The sequence below is a fragment of the Lipotes vexillifer genome, unplaced genomic scaffold, assembly GCF_000442215.2.
Source record: "Lipotes vexillifer unplaced genomic scaffold, Lipotes_vexillifer_v1.1 scaffold74, whole genome shotgun sequence".
NCBI classification, from domain to species: domain Eukaryota; kingdom Metazoa; phylum Chordata; class Mammalia; order Artiodactyla; family Lipotidae; genus Lipotes; species Lipotes vexillifer.
In genome coordinates this window covers 1,374,988-1,390,687 of record NW_006776983.1, presented here as the reverse complement: position 1 = coordinate 1,390,687, position 15,700 = coordinate 1,374,988, and the positions used below count along the sequence as shown (strand labels likewise).

At 48.1% G+C, this 15,700-nt stretch overlaps 1 protein-coding gene across 1 annotated transcript; it reads right to left on the bottom strand.

Annotated features, from left to right (window-relative positions):
• Positions 1-11,461: 11,461 nt before the first annotated feature.
• On the bottom strand, positions 11,462-14,483 carry DUSP26 (dual specificity phosphatase 26). The gene is made up of 3 exons (XM_007450746.1): positions 14,263-14,483; positions 12,533-12,747; positions 11,462-11,661 (listed from the first exon to the last, which is right to left on the bottom strand). Exons 1-3 carry the CDS (start codon positions 14,481-14,483, stop codon positions 11,462-11,464), a joined length of 636 nt encoding a protein of 211 aa, XP_007450808.1.
• Positions 14,484-15,700: the final 1,217 nt, after the last annotated feature.

Here is a 15,700-nt window from a genome sequence, read left to right as displayed (position 1 = left end):
GTGGGAGAGCGTTGAGACCAGAAACCTTAATCCCATCATTTTACCTTTACTAAGAAACTTTCTCTTCCATGGGCCTCCAAAAGCGGCCCTAAAATATGGAAGAGAATACTAACCCAGGTTGGTTGTAAAAAGTGATAATTAACCCCAAATAATCATGTCATAATTCAAAATTAGACAAATTGTCACATTTCCCCAAGCTTTTTCATTTCTTAAGAGAACAATTTTCAGAGGAACATGCAATTCTGCAATTCTTTAAAGGGGTTTAGAGTTGTTCATTTTATATTTGGGCAAATGAGGCCCTTCACTCACTTTTCTTTTTTAATTTTATTTATTTATTTTTGGCTGCGTTGGGTCTTTGCTGCTGTGCATGAGCTTTCTCTAGTTGTGATGAGTGGGAGTTACTCTTCATTGTGGTGCATGGGCTTCTCATCGCGGTGGCTTCTCTTGTGGGACACGGGCTCTAGGCACGCGGGCTTCAGTAGTTGTGGCACATGGGCTCAGTAGTTGTGGCACATGGACTTTGTTCCTCTGCGGAATGTGAGATCTAACCGGACCAGGACTCGAACCCATGTCCCCTGCATTGGCAGGCGGATTCTTAACTACTGTGCCACCAGGGAAGTCCCACCCTTCACTAATTTTATTCTTAAAAGATCTGGCCTTCCTCTGTCCAGATACCCTGGAGGTCTCAGTACCAGGATGCTTGTAGGGGGTGATTGATGCAACTCTTTTTTTTTTTTTAATTTTTATTTTATATTGGAGTATAGTTGATTAACAATGTTGTATTAGTTTCAGGTGTACAGCAAAGTGATTCAGTTATACATATACATATATTCATTCTTTTTCAGATTCTTTTCTCATATAGGTTATCAGAGAATATTGAGCAGAGTTCCCTGTGCTTGCTATACAGTAGGTCCTTATTGGTTATCTATTTTAAATATAGCAGTGTGTACATGTCAATCCCAAACTCCCACTCTATCCCTTTCCCGCACCCTTCCCCCCGGTAACCTTAAGTTCATTATCTAAGTCTGTGAGTCTGTTTCTGTTTTGCAAATAAATTCATTTGTATGATGAATTTGGCCAAAGGTGTTCATAATTTTCCCAGCAAAGCCCAGGTCCTGTCTGTGGCTCTCTAGGAAAATGAAACAGCAATTTTCCCACCCCCGCCCCCAGCTCCCGACCCACCTGGGAAATCTAATAGGAGAATAAGGCTTTCATGTGACCCTGGAGGCAAATCTTCCTTTCTCTCTCCCGGAGGCTCCTCAGTTCTGGGGTGATGGCCCAGGCTTTTCCCCAGGTATCTCTTAAGCATCCCTGATGATGATCCTAAGTACCAGGGGAGTCCGGAAGGAAAGAGAAGCTATGGGGTTCAAGCTAACCTGGTTTCCCAGGAATCCTGCACTGTCCTGCTATGTCTTTGGATTTCTGGAATGAAGACAATACTCTAGGCCAGAGCTGAGCCATCATCCCATGTGTGAGAGCGGAGATGGGAGAATAAAGCCGAGGAGGAGAGAAAAACGCCTTTGAATGACCACCTACTGCATGCCAAGCCCTGTGTTCAGTGCTTCACATATTTTCATGGATTCCTCACCAAAACCCTCGGCGTATGATTATTTTCTACTTATGAGATAAAATCGAAGCCCAGGAAGGTTAGGTTTCCCCCCTAATCACATAATGTTGACAGACAGAATTCCAGCTGTGCTTGTTCCCCATGAAACATGCCCTTTCCCTAAACACTTAACTGTAATGAAAGCTCTGGAATCTGGCGTGGTATTAACTTATTTTCTCCCCTGGAAGATTAGGGCTTGTCATAACTCCACCGCAGAGGGTCATATGAGAAAAGAAAAGTTTGATGAGAGGGTCGTACGAGAAGCAACACGTTTGAAAAATGCTTCGCATGTACCTGGTCCATAAAAAGCCCCCAATAACTGTTCATTATTATTATCATCGAACTATATCATGAAGCATCATGGCTCAGAAGCCTCACTGGGCCAGGAGCCAGTACCTGTAGTGTATTAATTAGGATGCAGGCTAAGCTACTGTGGTGGGTTTGAAAATATGTCCACACATTTTTAGATACTCCTCCCTTCAAAATGGGGAGCCTACTTCCCATTCTCTTTAATGAGAAGAGGTTGGGCTGGACTTGCGGACCCTTCTAACAAGCTGAGTGAAGTGGAGGTGACAGTGGTTGATTTTGGAGACTGGGTCATAAAAATGCATTGTGGTTTCCTTCTCTCTCTCTCCCTCCCTTCCCACGCCCCCCCCCCCCACATCAGTCACTTGCTCTGGGGAAGCCAGGAGCCATGTCACAAGGACACTCACCTGTGAAGTCACATGGCAGTGAACTGAGGTCTCTGCTAGCAGCCGTGTGAGTGGAAGTGGATATTCTGGCTTTAGTCAAGCCTGGAATGACGGCAGGTTCTACCAATGTCCTGGCGGCAGCCTCTTGAGAGACCCTGAGGCAAAACCACACAGTTCAGCTGCGCTTGAATTCTTGACCCACGGGAGCTAGGAGACAACCAATGTTTGCTGTTCTAAGCTACTGAGTCTGCGGGTAATTTGCTATTGAGCCATAGATAAACACTATAAGTCACTGTCACAAAGAGACAGAGAAGTACAGAGACGGGACTACTTTCCTGGCGGTCCAGTGGTTAAGACTCTACGCTTCCAATGCAGGGGGCGTGGGTTCGATCCCTGGTGGGGGAACTAAGATCTCACATGCTATGCAGTGTGGGAAAAATTTAAAAAAGGACGGGGGCTCCAACCATCCAGTTTATTTCTGTCTCATGAATATTCCAAAGAAAGGAGGTGGGTTCCGCTTCACGAGGCCATCAGAGACCCGGGTTCCTTTCTCTCGCTGTTTGGCCACGTCCTAAGATACGTTCCTTGTTCATATGGGGAAGCTGACTTACCAGTTACACAGCTGATGTTTTAACCCCAAGGGAGGGGATGAAAGAGTCGAAAGACAGCATTTTCCTTGCAGGAATTCAAGTTTTAACTTTTGTTCCCATTCCATTGGTGAGAGCTTAGTCACAGGGTCACACCTATTTGCAAAGAAGCCTGAAGAATGGAGGCTCCCGCTGGACAGTCGGGCTGAAGCTCGGGCAGGTCTGTGGTAACAGGAGAAAGTGGAGGATGGAATGTGGTGGATGGAGGCCTCGGAACATCTCCACCCGCAGTCCCAGTGTTGGCACCTTCTCTGTGGCTTGCAGTGACACTTTTCCAAGGCTCAGTTTTCTCATTTATAAAATGAAGGATTGGGGACTTCCCTGGCGGCCCAGTGGTTAAGACTCCATGTTTCCACTGTGGAGGGCTCAGGTTCAGTCCCTGTTTGGGGAACTAAGATCCTGCATGGTGCCGCCAAAATAAATAAATTAAAAATAAAAAAAGATTACTGCACATGATGTTTCTAACCTACTTTATTATTATTATTTTACTTTTCATTTTATGTTGGAGCATAGTTGATTAACAATGTTGTGTTAGTTTCAGGTGTACAGCAAAGTGATTCAGATACCCATAGACAGGTATCTATTAGTTTTCAAATTCTTTCCCCAATTAGCTAACCTACTTTAAAATTTTTTTTTAAATACAATGAAGGATTGGATAAGCTTGGTGGTTTTCAATTTTGTGTGTGTGTGGCAGAATGTTGTTTATTAAATAATTTTTAAAAACAGACACTGCATGGATTAGAGATATAAAAACAGAGCTGATCTGTTTGAATCATGTGGGGTTTCTGTCTCTGCTCTCCACTCCCCTCACCCCATCAGTGGCCCCATGGAAAGCTATTTCAAGCACTAGAGCTCTGTGAGGCAAGATCAGGCTCCCAGAGTGAGAAGTTCTCCTGGCTTCCTTCCAGTTCTGGTATTTTTGAGGCTCTGCGCACTCACCTGTGTTCCCTGCCCTGGGCTGGTGCACAGCCCTATCTTGCTTGGCAGCTGGGGGCTTGTACCCGGCATGTATTGGTGGAGGAAGATGGAATGAGCCCTTGCCCTGGGTCTCCAGCCTCACCTCATTTCCTTTCATCCCTTTTCTGATCTTGTGACATATCTCTCCTTTCTCCTAAGGCAAGTCCGTCCCTGGACCAGGGGTCTAGGTGCCCTCCGTGGAGCTCAGAAGGCGTGTTCCGAGGTGCGGGGACACCATCTAGGTGGCCTCGTGCTCCCCCCCTTGAATGGGGACGTGGAAAGTCTCAGAGCACAGGGGCTCCCTCCCCAGGCTAATACTTTTGCTAACCCTCTTGTCTCTTCTGGGCTGCCATTGGCCTCACCTGGATTAGGAGCTCAGGTTCTGTCAAGGTTATAGACCGAGAATGTGGACTTGCTCAGCGCTGACCAAGTTTGTGGGTGACCCCCCAGGGACCAAAAGGGGGCACGCCTACCCCCTCTGATTTTTCCCTACCCCAGTTATCCTCAGAATTCTCAAGAATACAGATGCCATAGGGAAAGTTACCTAGGGGGAAGAGAGTTCCTTTTTTGCGGTACGCGGGCCTCTCACTGTTGCGGCCTCTCCCGGTGCGGAGCACAGGCTCCAGCCGCGCAGGCTCAGCGGCCATGGCTCACGGGCCCAGCCGCTCCGCGGCATCTGGGATCCTCCCGGACCGGGGCACGAACCCATGTTCCCTGCATCGGCAGGCGGACTCTCAACCACTGCGCCACCAGGAAGCCCTAGTTTTCATTTTTTTAAACGAAGGTAGAGATTAGTCCTGACATTTTTAACCAGTGTTCATGGCATGTCAAGGGGCTTTGATCAGTTTCCTATTGCTGTTGTAACAAATCACCACGAACTTAATGGCTTGAACAATGGAAATTTATTATCTTACAGTTTTGTTAGATCAGAAGTCTGACATCAGTTTGGCTGAGCTAAAAATCAAGCTCCGTCAGCGAGGCTGCCTTCCTCTCTGGAGGGTCTAGGAGAGAATCCATTTCCTTGCCTTTTCCAGCTTCTAGAAGTGCCCACATTCCTTACCTCATGGCTCTTATCCTTGTCTTCAAAGGCAGCAGTGGGTACCAGTCCTCACATCAAATCTCTCACCCCAGAGTTATATGTTCTCTGCTTTTAAGGACTCATGTGACTGGGCCCATTGGATAATCCAGCGAAATCTCCTCACTGAGAAGTTGCAGTTTTAATCACATCTGCAAAATCCCCTTTGTCACGTGAGGTAACAGGTTCTGGGATTTAGGGAATGAACAGGCCTCTTCCCTAAACTTTTCCATCTTTTCTCCTTCCTTTTTCCGCCACAAAAGTTCTGAGGACAGAAACCTATGACAAACAGGGTTTATCTTTCCTCATAACCTGGTCCACTCTTTCTCTGTTCAGGCTTCCTTTTCCTTAAGGGATGTTTCTTTTTTTCTTTTTTTCCCTGTGTTTTCTTTTTTTAAAATTGATTTACCATATTATATAAGTTTCAGGTGTACAACATAGGGATTCATAATTTTTAAAGGTTATATTCCATTTATAGTTATAATAAAATATTGACTATATTCCCTGTGCTATACAATATATCCTTGTAGCTTATTTATTTTATATATAGTAGTTTGTGCCTCTTAATCCCCTACCCTTATCATGTCCCTCTCGGTTCCCTCTCCCCACTGGTAACCACTAATTTGTTCTCTATATCTGTGAGTCTGTTTCTGTTTTGTTCTATTCACTAGTTTGTTTCATTTTGTATTTATTTTATTTATTATGTTTCATTTTTTAGATTCCACATATAAGTGATATCACACAGTATTAGTCTTTGTCTGTCTGACTTATTTCACTTAGCAGAATACCCTCCAAGTCCATCTGTGCTGTGGCAAATGGCAAAATTTCATTCTTTTTCAATGGCTGAGTAGTATTCCATTGTATATACGTGCCACATCTTCTTTATCCACTCATCTGTGGATGGACACTTAGGTTGCTTCTATATCCTGGCTATTGTAAATAATGCTGCTATGAACATTGGGGTGCACGTGTCTTTTTAAATTACCTTTTTCGTATTTTCGGGTAAGTACCCAGGATTGGGATTGCTGGATCATGTGTAGTTCTATTTTTAGTTTTTTGAGGAACCTCCATACTGTTTTCCGTGGTGGCGGTACCACTTTACATTCTCACCCACAGTGCACGAGGGTTCCCTTTTCTAAGGGATCTGTGTGGAACGATGGCCCTTGGGTGCGTGTGGAGCCCCCTCCAGCCAGCGATATTCGTAGCTGTCTGTCTGCCCTCTGGCTCCATCTGCTACCTTGGGGCCTGGGAGCAGCAGTTTTCTCTTTGCTGTCACTCCCTGTGGAACTTCTCAGCTGGGATGAGTTACAGGGTGAAGGACTGGGCTAACATTCCTCCCTCTCCCCGGAGTTGTCAAAGGCCGTGGGGCCTGCCCGGAGGGTTTGAGTCAACATCAGGAGACCAGGGCAGGCAGGCAGAGTGGATGATGAGACGGACTTGAGTTGCAGCTCCCCAGGAGCATGAGGCTTAGCTGGCTGGAAGTACAGGCTGCAGCTAACAAGAGAATATTTATTCTTGTTCATTTTCAAGTTATTGGCTTGAATCCAACTGGTCCACTGCCCAAGAACTGGATGCAGGAGGAAGGCTTTTTTTTTAAGCATCTTTTTTAAAAAAAAAAATTATTTATTTGGTTTCACTGGGTCTTAGTTGTGGCAGTGGGCCCCTTAGTTGTGGCATGCGAACTCTTAGTTGCGGCATGCATGTAGGATCTAGTTCCCTGACCAGGGATCGAACCCGAGCCCCCTGCATTGGGAGCGTGGAGTCTTATCCACTGCGCCACCAGGGAAGTCCCAGGAGTCTGGACTTTTAATGCTGGTTTTGGAAGTTGGGAGCGAAACCCACCTGTGACAGGTGTCACCCTCATTCCCCTTGGAGGGTAGGAGGACTGATTCCATCTGTGTGATCACCAGGCTGTGCTCTTTCCTTCTCTCCCTTGACCCCCAAGACACACACACACCCTTAAATGGTGGAGGTGGAGGGATGCACAGCAGTGTGATGGCTACACACACAGATTCTGGAGCCAGAGCTCCCAGGTTTGAATCCGAGCTCCTCCACTTACTATTTGTGTGTCTTTGGGAACATTTCTTAACCTCAGTTTCTCTGTTTCTAAGCAATGACAGTGACACCACTTCACAGGGTTTTAAATGAGGATTAAATGACTTAATATCTGTAGAAACAGAAGAGTGCCTGGGCAGAGCCATAATATGGCTTTGTTAAATAATAATAATAATAAATGTGTACATATATATATATATATATGAATGATCTGCTCTATGAGGATAATCTGGAAAGCTGTTCTTTGGTCAGATAGACTTTGGTAGCTATACATCTGTACTAGAAGTTAGAATTAACTTCTCAAGTTATTCAGTTTGCAAGAAGTCTGAGGGATTTAGCCAAGGCACGTTCAGACTACAAAAATAGGTCTGCGGCTGTGGGTTATATTAGTAGTGATATACTTACTAGGAAAAAGGAGGTGACAGCTCTATTGTAGCCTACATTGGTCAGATCATAGCTATAGTCAGTCCTTCTAAGAGCCTGAGTTATTTCTGGGCTCTTTTTAGTTATACATAAGTTGCCCATGGTTCTGACAGGAAATCAATGCAATCTAACTAACTGAACGAGAAGGTTCGTTCAGTTTTTTCCATAAGATGGCTCTAATAGCACTTAGTTGTCTTTAACTTCATTCAAAACAATTTTGTTAGATTGTATCGTGACAGTTATCATATCAGTGTACATTTAATAAAAGACTTATCAAAATTGGTGAATTTTTGTGTAGCCATTTTAATATTGAAGATGGAAGAAAAAAGGCAACATTTTTGGCACATTATGCTTTATTATTTCAAGAAAGCTAAAAACGCAACCGAAATGCAAAAAAAGATTTGTGCGGTGTATGGAGAAGGTGCTGTGATTGATCGAAAGTATCGAAAGTGGTTTGTGAAGTTTCGTGCTGGAAATTTCTCGCTGGTTGATGCTCCACGGTCAGGTAGACCAGCTGAAGTTGATAGCGATCAAATCGAGACCTTCATTGAGAGCGATCAGCGTTATACCACGCAGGAGATAGCCGACATACTCATAATATCCAAATCAAGCATTGAAAATCATTAGCACCAGCTTGGTTATATGAATTGCTTTGATGTTTGGGTTCCACGTAAGTTAAGTGGGAAAAAAACCTTTTTGACCCTATTTCCGCATGCAGTTCTCTACTGAAATGTAATGAACGTTCCATTTTTAAAACAAATTGTGACAGGCAATGAAAAGTGGATACTGTACAATAATGTGGAATGGAAGAGATCATCGGGGCAAGCGAAATGAGCCACCACCAACCACACCAAAGGCTGGTCTTCATCCAAAAAAGGTGATGTTGTGTCTATGGTGGGATTGGAAGGGAGTCCTCTATTATGAACTCCTTCTGGAAAACCAAACGATTAATTCCAACAAGTACTGCTCCCAACTAGACCAACTGAAAGCGGCACTTGATGAAAAGCGTCCAGAATTAGTCAACAGAAAACACATAATCTTCCATCAGGATAATGCAAGACTGCATGTTTCTTTGATGACCAGGCAAAAACTGTTACAGTTTGGCTGGGAAGTTCTGATTCATCTGCTGTACTGACCACACATTGCACCTTCGCATTTCCATTTATTCCGGTCTTTACAAAAATCTCTTAATGGAAAAAATTTCCATTCCCTGGAAGACTGTAAAAGGCACTTGGAACAGTTCTTTGCTCAAAAAGATAAAAAGTTTTGGGAAGACGGAATTATGAAGTTGCCTGAAAAATGGCAGAAGGTAGTGAAACTAAAGCGTGAATACGTTGTTCAATAAAGTTCTTGGTAAAAATGAAAAATGGGTCTTTTATTTTTAGTTAAAAACCGAAGGCACTTTTGGCCAGCCCAATAGAATAAAAATTCATAGCGAAGCCCTCCCTTTTTCCCTGATATAAAATTGTCTCTCGATGATAATAAAAATGTGAGGCCCCAGCCAACAGATCTTGCTGTCTTGCCTGAAACATTGAGACCAGTTCTAATTTTGGTTGCCACAATTAGAAAGGGGTACCAATACTGGCAGGGCTGGGGAGGAAACTTGAAATATGACAAATTCGAACTCGTGGAGACAAGCATAGCTGTTAGGCTGAAAGTGAGGGGACACAGGAGAGTCACAAGAGCTGGCTTCAAACCATGGGAAGGGCTGCCATGAGAGATGTAGCAAGATAAAGAACACATTAAGTACTGAGTGTGCTCAGAGCTTTCCATCGCATATCCAATTAAATGCCCACAGCAACCCTGCGGAAGTAAACAGACTATTGCATGTAACCAGGGGGAGAGAGGTAAAGTGACCGTCGCCAGTGCCCTGATGGATATGTGCCAGGGCCAGGGATCCTAGTCTGTCAGATCTTTCGGCCTCATCCCACCACCTGTAATGTGATCACAGGATGCAAGTGTAATATTAGAGCTTTCTAATACTGTGTGTGGGAGTTATGCAGTGATTCCCGACCATCAAAGATGGCCAAGCAGGGACTTCCCTGGTGGTGTAGTGGTTAAGAATCCACCTGCCAATGCAGGGGACATGGGTTTGAGCCCTGGTCCGGGATGACCCCACGTGCTGCAGAGCAGCTGAGCCCATGCACCACAGCTACTGAAGCCCACACACCTGGAGCCCGTGCTCTGCAACAAGAGAAGCCACTGCAATGAGAAGCCCGTGCACCACAACGAAGAGCAGCCCCCACTCACCACAACTAGAGAAAGCCCGCGCGCAGCAACGAAGACCCAATGCAGCCAAAAAAAAAAAAAAAAAGATGGCCAAACAAATTAATGCTTGATAACTATCGTCAAGTGATTTATTGAAAAGGCGATTTATTTATGTCCTGTTGGAGAGTGGAAGTCGTTAATCTGTGAAGGTGACTTCTGGCTTTGAGATTCTGAGTTTCTGTACTTTGGGGTAGAATATACACTTTACATGTATTAAGTGATTTTTTTTCCCCCTGTATTTTTCACTTCCTCTTACATCCCATCCCCTTCTCCCACTCATGTGGATATTCTGTTCTGGGAACATACCTCTTTTGTTTTATTTATTTTATTTTATTTATTTGGTTGCACCCGCGACATGCAGGATCTTAGTTCCCGGATGGGGTTAGAACCTGTGCCCCCTGCAGTGGAAATGGGGAGTCTTAACTACTGGACCGCCAGGGGAGTCCAACACGCCCCTTTCAAAAATAGGGATGTGGTGGCTGGCAGTTTGACAGTTGGGATATAAGATCATACTATTCTCTCTGGTGGTTGAGTTTATTTTTTACTAAATTTACTAAGGAGATTATGTTACACTCCTCAGAGGAAAACTTGGAAAGATTAGAAGAGGATGCGATCACATCACCTCCCCTCCCCTCCCCTCCAGTTTCTTGGTACCAGGAAAAACCCAAACCCATGAGTGTGGGATTTAGGGCTGGGATTGATTTAAGATTAATATTCTGCTCTCCTACTAGCATGGGGGACTTGATATAGAAATCAGGTTGACTTTTTGAAAACAAGTTATATTTCTTACACACCTGAGCTTGTGAAGAGACCTATTTTAAGCTTGGGAGATGCAGGGTGTGCTGAGTCCTAACACAGTTTGCAAATCTGAATTTTTTGGTCCTCTGCTTCCCCCGTGTGGACATAAATGGAAATAAGTTCAAGAGACCCCTTGCCCCAGGAGTGTGAAATTGGACTGGGGAGAAACCTCCCCTAGGAACTGGTGGAGGTGTGAAGGCCGGTGAGGGCTTATGACCCTAGGAGGGAGTCAGGAACTGTTCTCAGGGGACAGGTTCCGACCTCGTACAAGCTGTCAGTGATTCAAGAGGCTTGCTTCGTATTCACCATTTTTATTTTTCCTGGAGACACTGGGATCCAGTAAGCAAGGGATTATCTATAGGCTCCCAGTCATGCACCTCTGCAGTTCTGGGCCACGACCAGCACCCATGGGTGCCGTGCCAAGCCTCCCACGCCTCTTCTTCCCGGGTTTGGAGTAACAAGTCTGTGGGTTTCTCCCTTAGCTTTTCACACCCTCTCTTCACCGTCTGTCCCTGAGCTACCACCTCCACACAACTCGACACCATCACGTTTGTGTTTGCCGCATCCCTGATTCCTGGCAGAGGTACAGGGCAGAGCTGGTCCTTTTGTTCTGATATGCGGACAAGGGGAGCACTTGAGCACAAAGGGGGGCTGTGAATCGCCGGGACCCCCCTGGCTGGGATCCAGGACTGTCTTCTACCTGCAGCCTACCTGCCTCCTTCCCTGGCCAGCTCCCTCCTGGGTGACTGTCACACTGCCCAACCTCACCCCATCCCCCCTGGATAGACAGCAGCTGTGGCCTGGGGCCACTGGTCCCAGCCCTCTCAGGAGAGGATGGGTTCGCTGGGCCGCCTCCAACCTGTGCCCTGGGCCTCCACTCTCCAGCTGGGATCCAGGGACCCATAGGCCTGGCCTGACCTCCCTCCCTCCCTCTGCCCCCTCACGCCTCCAGACGCTTCCGCAGCCTGCGGTCCAGGGCCAGGAGCTGCCTCAAGAAGCCCCTATTGGGGATGATGCCTCGGTGGTCTTTGACTTTTTTGATGGCCTCCACGAGGGTGAGGCTGTGGTACAGCATGAGGTAGGCCAGCACCAGAGTGGCCGAGCGGCTCACGCCCACGGCACAGTGCACCAGGATCCTCCCTGTGAACACAGACACGAGAGATGGCTGGGGACCTCGCGGCGGGCTGGAGGAGGCTGGGGAGGGGGCCCCACGGACCGGTGGGGAGGTAGACAGGTAAGCAGAGATGCATGGACGCACAGACGGGTGACGGTAAGAACCCAGGTCCTGGCCAAGGGGGGAGCCTGGACGGGATGAGATGGAGAGGCTGCAGCAGCGCAGCATCCATAAGCCCAAAAGGGGCTCGAAGGGAGAGGCTCATCACTAACGCAAAACCGAGCTTTGCACCGAGCTGGGCTTCCTTCTGTATGTGCTGAGTGCGTCCATGGAAGACCCTTTATGTCTAACTGGGTCCTTCCTCAATCTCCCATTCACTTTGGGGTGGATGATTAATATATTTTTTTCCTATTAAAAATTAAAAAAAAATTTTTTTTGGCCACGTTCTTTGGCATTTGGGATCTTAGTTCCCTGACGAGGGATCAAACCTACACCCCCTGCATTGGAAGCGTGGAGTCTTAACCACTGGACTGCCAGGGAAGTCCCAATGTATTATATATATATATATATATTTTTTTTCTTTTTCCTGATCACTAAAGCAAGACAGGTTCAAGGTAGAAATCATTAGAAAGTATAGAAATATATAAAGAAGCCAACAATTGAAAAATATATCGCCCATAATCTCACCACCCAGGTGCAACTTTCCACTGTCTCAACATTTTGGATTATTTCCTTCTTTTAATGGACTGCCTTGAAAAGATGGTTGAGAGAATAGTTTCCTTTCCTGAGCATTTTATCACATCATTCAGGTCTCTCTCTCTCTCCACACCCAGACCCCTGGGCTGTTCTCTAACCCATTGTCTGTTGGTCCTTCCCTCCTCCTTGCTCCCCCCCTACCTCCCGGCTGGCTCAGTGCCCGGTGGATGAAGTCGGCGGCCGCCTGGAAGTGGACGCTCATATCGAAGGCTGGCGAGTCGTGGGCCTCGACACCCAGGTAGCGGATGCCCAGCCCCACGTAGGCCTCGGGTGTCCCTCGCCACCTGCTGTGAGAGGCGTTGAGGACGTGGCTGATGCCCAGGCGACGGAGCTCCCGGTGGTTGTTGGCTATTTCCCTGCATTGAGGAGTGGAGGTTAGGGGGGCGCGGAGCTGGGCGGGGGGTCCCGACCTCTGCCCGGCCAACGTCGTTGTCTCCAGGCCTCCACCTCACTTCCTGAGGACCCGAGATAGGCAATGAGCCAGAGTCTCATCCTGGAGCAAAGGTGGGGAGTCCTGGGGAGATTCTGCCTGGAGGAGGGGAGACTGAGAGATGGGCAAACAACAGCCATGAAAACATATTGAAAGGATGCTCTGAGGCAGAAGGACTTTACTTGATCCGGGAAAAGGATTGACAGGGTTTGTGCTACATGTAAGGAAGTACCTACCGACGGTGGAATCTAGCTGGAGAAAGATTGGGGCGCCTTGGGACAGAGGGACTTTCTTCACACCAGGGTATTCAACTAGAGAGAGGAAGCCAATGGATAGGGGCTGGAAGTGGCAGAGCGAATCTGAACATTGGATGGGTTGTTGGACCAGCTCACATTTAATGTCCTGCTAACCTTTTTTTTTTAAATTTAATTTAATTTTAATTTTAATCTTAATTTTTTGGCCACGCTGTGCTGCATATGGGATCTTAGCTCCCTCACCAGGTGTTGAACACGAGCCCCCTGCAGTGGAAGCGCAGAGCCTTAACTACTGGACCCCCAGGTAAGTCCCGTCCCCCCGTTACTTTAGACTCTCTGACGCCCAGAATCTTCTTGTGTTTTGCCAGTTACTCCACGCTCATGGTTACCCTGTGGTGGAGGTCACCTTCAGATGTTCCTGTGGCCCGTAGCCCTCAGCTCAGCCAACATGATCATATCAAACGCCCTGTCCAGCGCCAACTCCTCAAGCAGAAAGAGCCCTGAACTTGAACCTCCAAGTCCTGGCTCTGCTACTTACGACCCGTGTGACCTTGGGCCAGTCCCAACTTCTCTGAGCTTCCGATGCCTCCTCTGTAACCTGGGGATAGTGGTACCTACCTCACAAGGCTGTCGTGAAGATTAAGAGAGAAAAGGCATGTGAAAAACTCCTTGTAGCCTCTAAAGCCCTTGGGAGAGACAAGTGGGGCCTCCTCTTCCTTTGACGCCCTTCTCTCCCTCGACCCCACGCACCTGAGTGAGCCTCTGCGCACTCTGCAGCTTGGCTTGGTCAACCTTTCGCCTCACTAACCACTGTTCCCAGCCCCAGTGATGGCCTTTTCTCAGGGCACAATAGGTGGAAGGTCAGAGAAGTCATCTAAATGTCCAGCCCTTAGCACTGGCACGCAATCATACATTTTGCTAAATGAACGATATGATTACTTGAACAGAGTCTGTCTGTCCAGGGTTGGGTCTATCAATAATCCTGTCCAAACTCCCCCAAACCCTCCTCCACTCTGCCCATGCACCCCGTCCCCTCCATCCTCCACGTGGAACCAACAGCACGACTCAGCGCCTCTCTGCCACTCTTCTGCTTTCTTTTTGCACATCACACACACACACACACACACACACACACACACACACACACACACACACTCAGCTGTGGTCCCAGTCTGCTGGGTACATACTGGTCTCCGAGGTAGAGGCCTGGCCAGACCTCGTCGGCGTGGTTACAGGCTGTCTTGCCCGTGTAGAGAAGCCTCTCCAACTCAAAGACGTTGAGGAAGGGATGCTGGACAGCTGGTATCTCTTCCAGGGCCCCTCTCGTGCGAACAGGAGACCTCGAGCCACTCCGGGAGAAGCGGGCCATAAATGTCACCGAGGCCCAGAGCCAGTTACCGGGGCACATCTTAGAGGCGGCAGGAACCGTGGCAGCCACGGGGGTGGCTGATGAGGGGTCAGTCTCCAAGTAGCTGCTGCTGGGAAAGGCAGGGATGTGAGACACACCGGAGTGAGTCTGGAGCAGCTGCTGCCCTTCCTGCCAGCTGGGCTGGCCCCTGGGGAGAAGATTCTCCAGGGACGAAGGTGAAGTCTGGCCCTCTGGTGCGGGAAGTGCTCCGCATGGTCTTCTTTGAGCTGCGGCAGCTCCTTTCCCCTGCTCTTTGGCTCTGCCGGGCAAGGAGGTGGGAGAGTCACATGTTCTTGTTTACGGGAGAGGGAGCTGCCAGCTGCTGGGTGTCTGCCCCCCCACTCCACCCCAATTGCCAGCGGAGACGTAAACACGCACGCAAACATTTGGTATTTGGGTGGCAGGGCCCGCTGCCGGAACCCTTGCCAGCCCGGGTCTGGGTCTCATGTGCCTGAAGCTACAGGTGGAGAGGCTGGGGGGCTGGCAGGGGGCTTGGGGGTGGCTTTGGACCCATTCAGAGGGAATTAGCATGAAGACAGTGCAGCAGGGGCTGTGACACAGCACGCCTGCCTCCTCAGTGCCAGAGGGATGGGCTGCTTTAACCCGTTCCTGCCCTCCCTCTGCCTCAGCGATGAGCCTGCTCTGGGAAGTCTATGGTGGGGATGAGAGGAGTAGGGAATAGTAATAAAGACGAAGTGTCAGTGTTTGAAAACTACTTGCTGAAGGCCCTTGCTGATGGAGGGAAGCGCCAACCTATGTGCGCAACAGGCAAAGCATCCTCCTTTGATCAGCATACAGATATCATTGATTAAACGTCATCTCTCTGGGTCCAGACAGGGCTGGAGCATTGTGTGTGTGTGTGTGTGTGTGTGTGTGTGTGTGTGTGTCTGTGTGTGTGTCTGTGTGTATGGGTGGGTGGGGAGAGGAGAAGGGAGGCAAGGGAAGAAATGAGGGATCCTGCCAGGCCCAGGGGCTCAGAGTCTGGTATTAGCATCTGTGTTGCTGGTGGAGTTCAAGTGGCCCTACTTAGCACATGGGGTCCTCAGTGAGGGGCCTTAGCGGAGGTGCCTCTGACTCTCTGTGGACAGCTGGGCCTCCTGAACGTGGGACCCTGCGTTGAGCTGCAGAGCTGGGAAGGGCCAGCCTTTGAGACTTGCCCGGGGAACTTCAGGGCAAGAGCCACGCCCACTCCCCTTCCTCCCCCTCCCTCCTCCTCC

Coding starts and splice junctions, on each gene's coding strand:
- DUSP26 (XM_007450746.1), bottom strand. CDS start 14,483: ATGTGCCCCGGTAACTGGCTCTGGGCCTCGGTGACATTTATGGCCCGC. Junction 12,748..14,262: donor GGCCTCTACCTCGGAGACCA/GTATGTACCCAG, acceptor TCCTCAATGCAG/GGAAATAGCCAACAACCACC. Junction 11,662..12,532: donor GGCACTGAGCCAGCCGGGAG/GTAGGGGGGGAG, acceptor CTGTGTTCACAG/GGAGGATCCTGGTGCACTGT.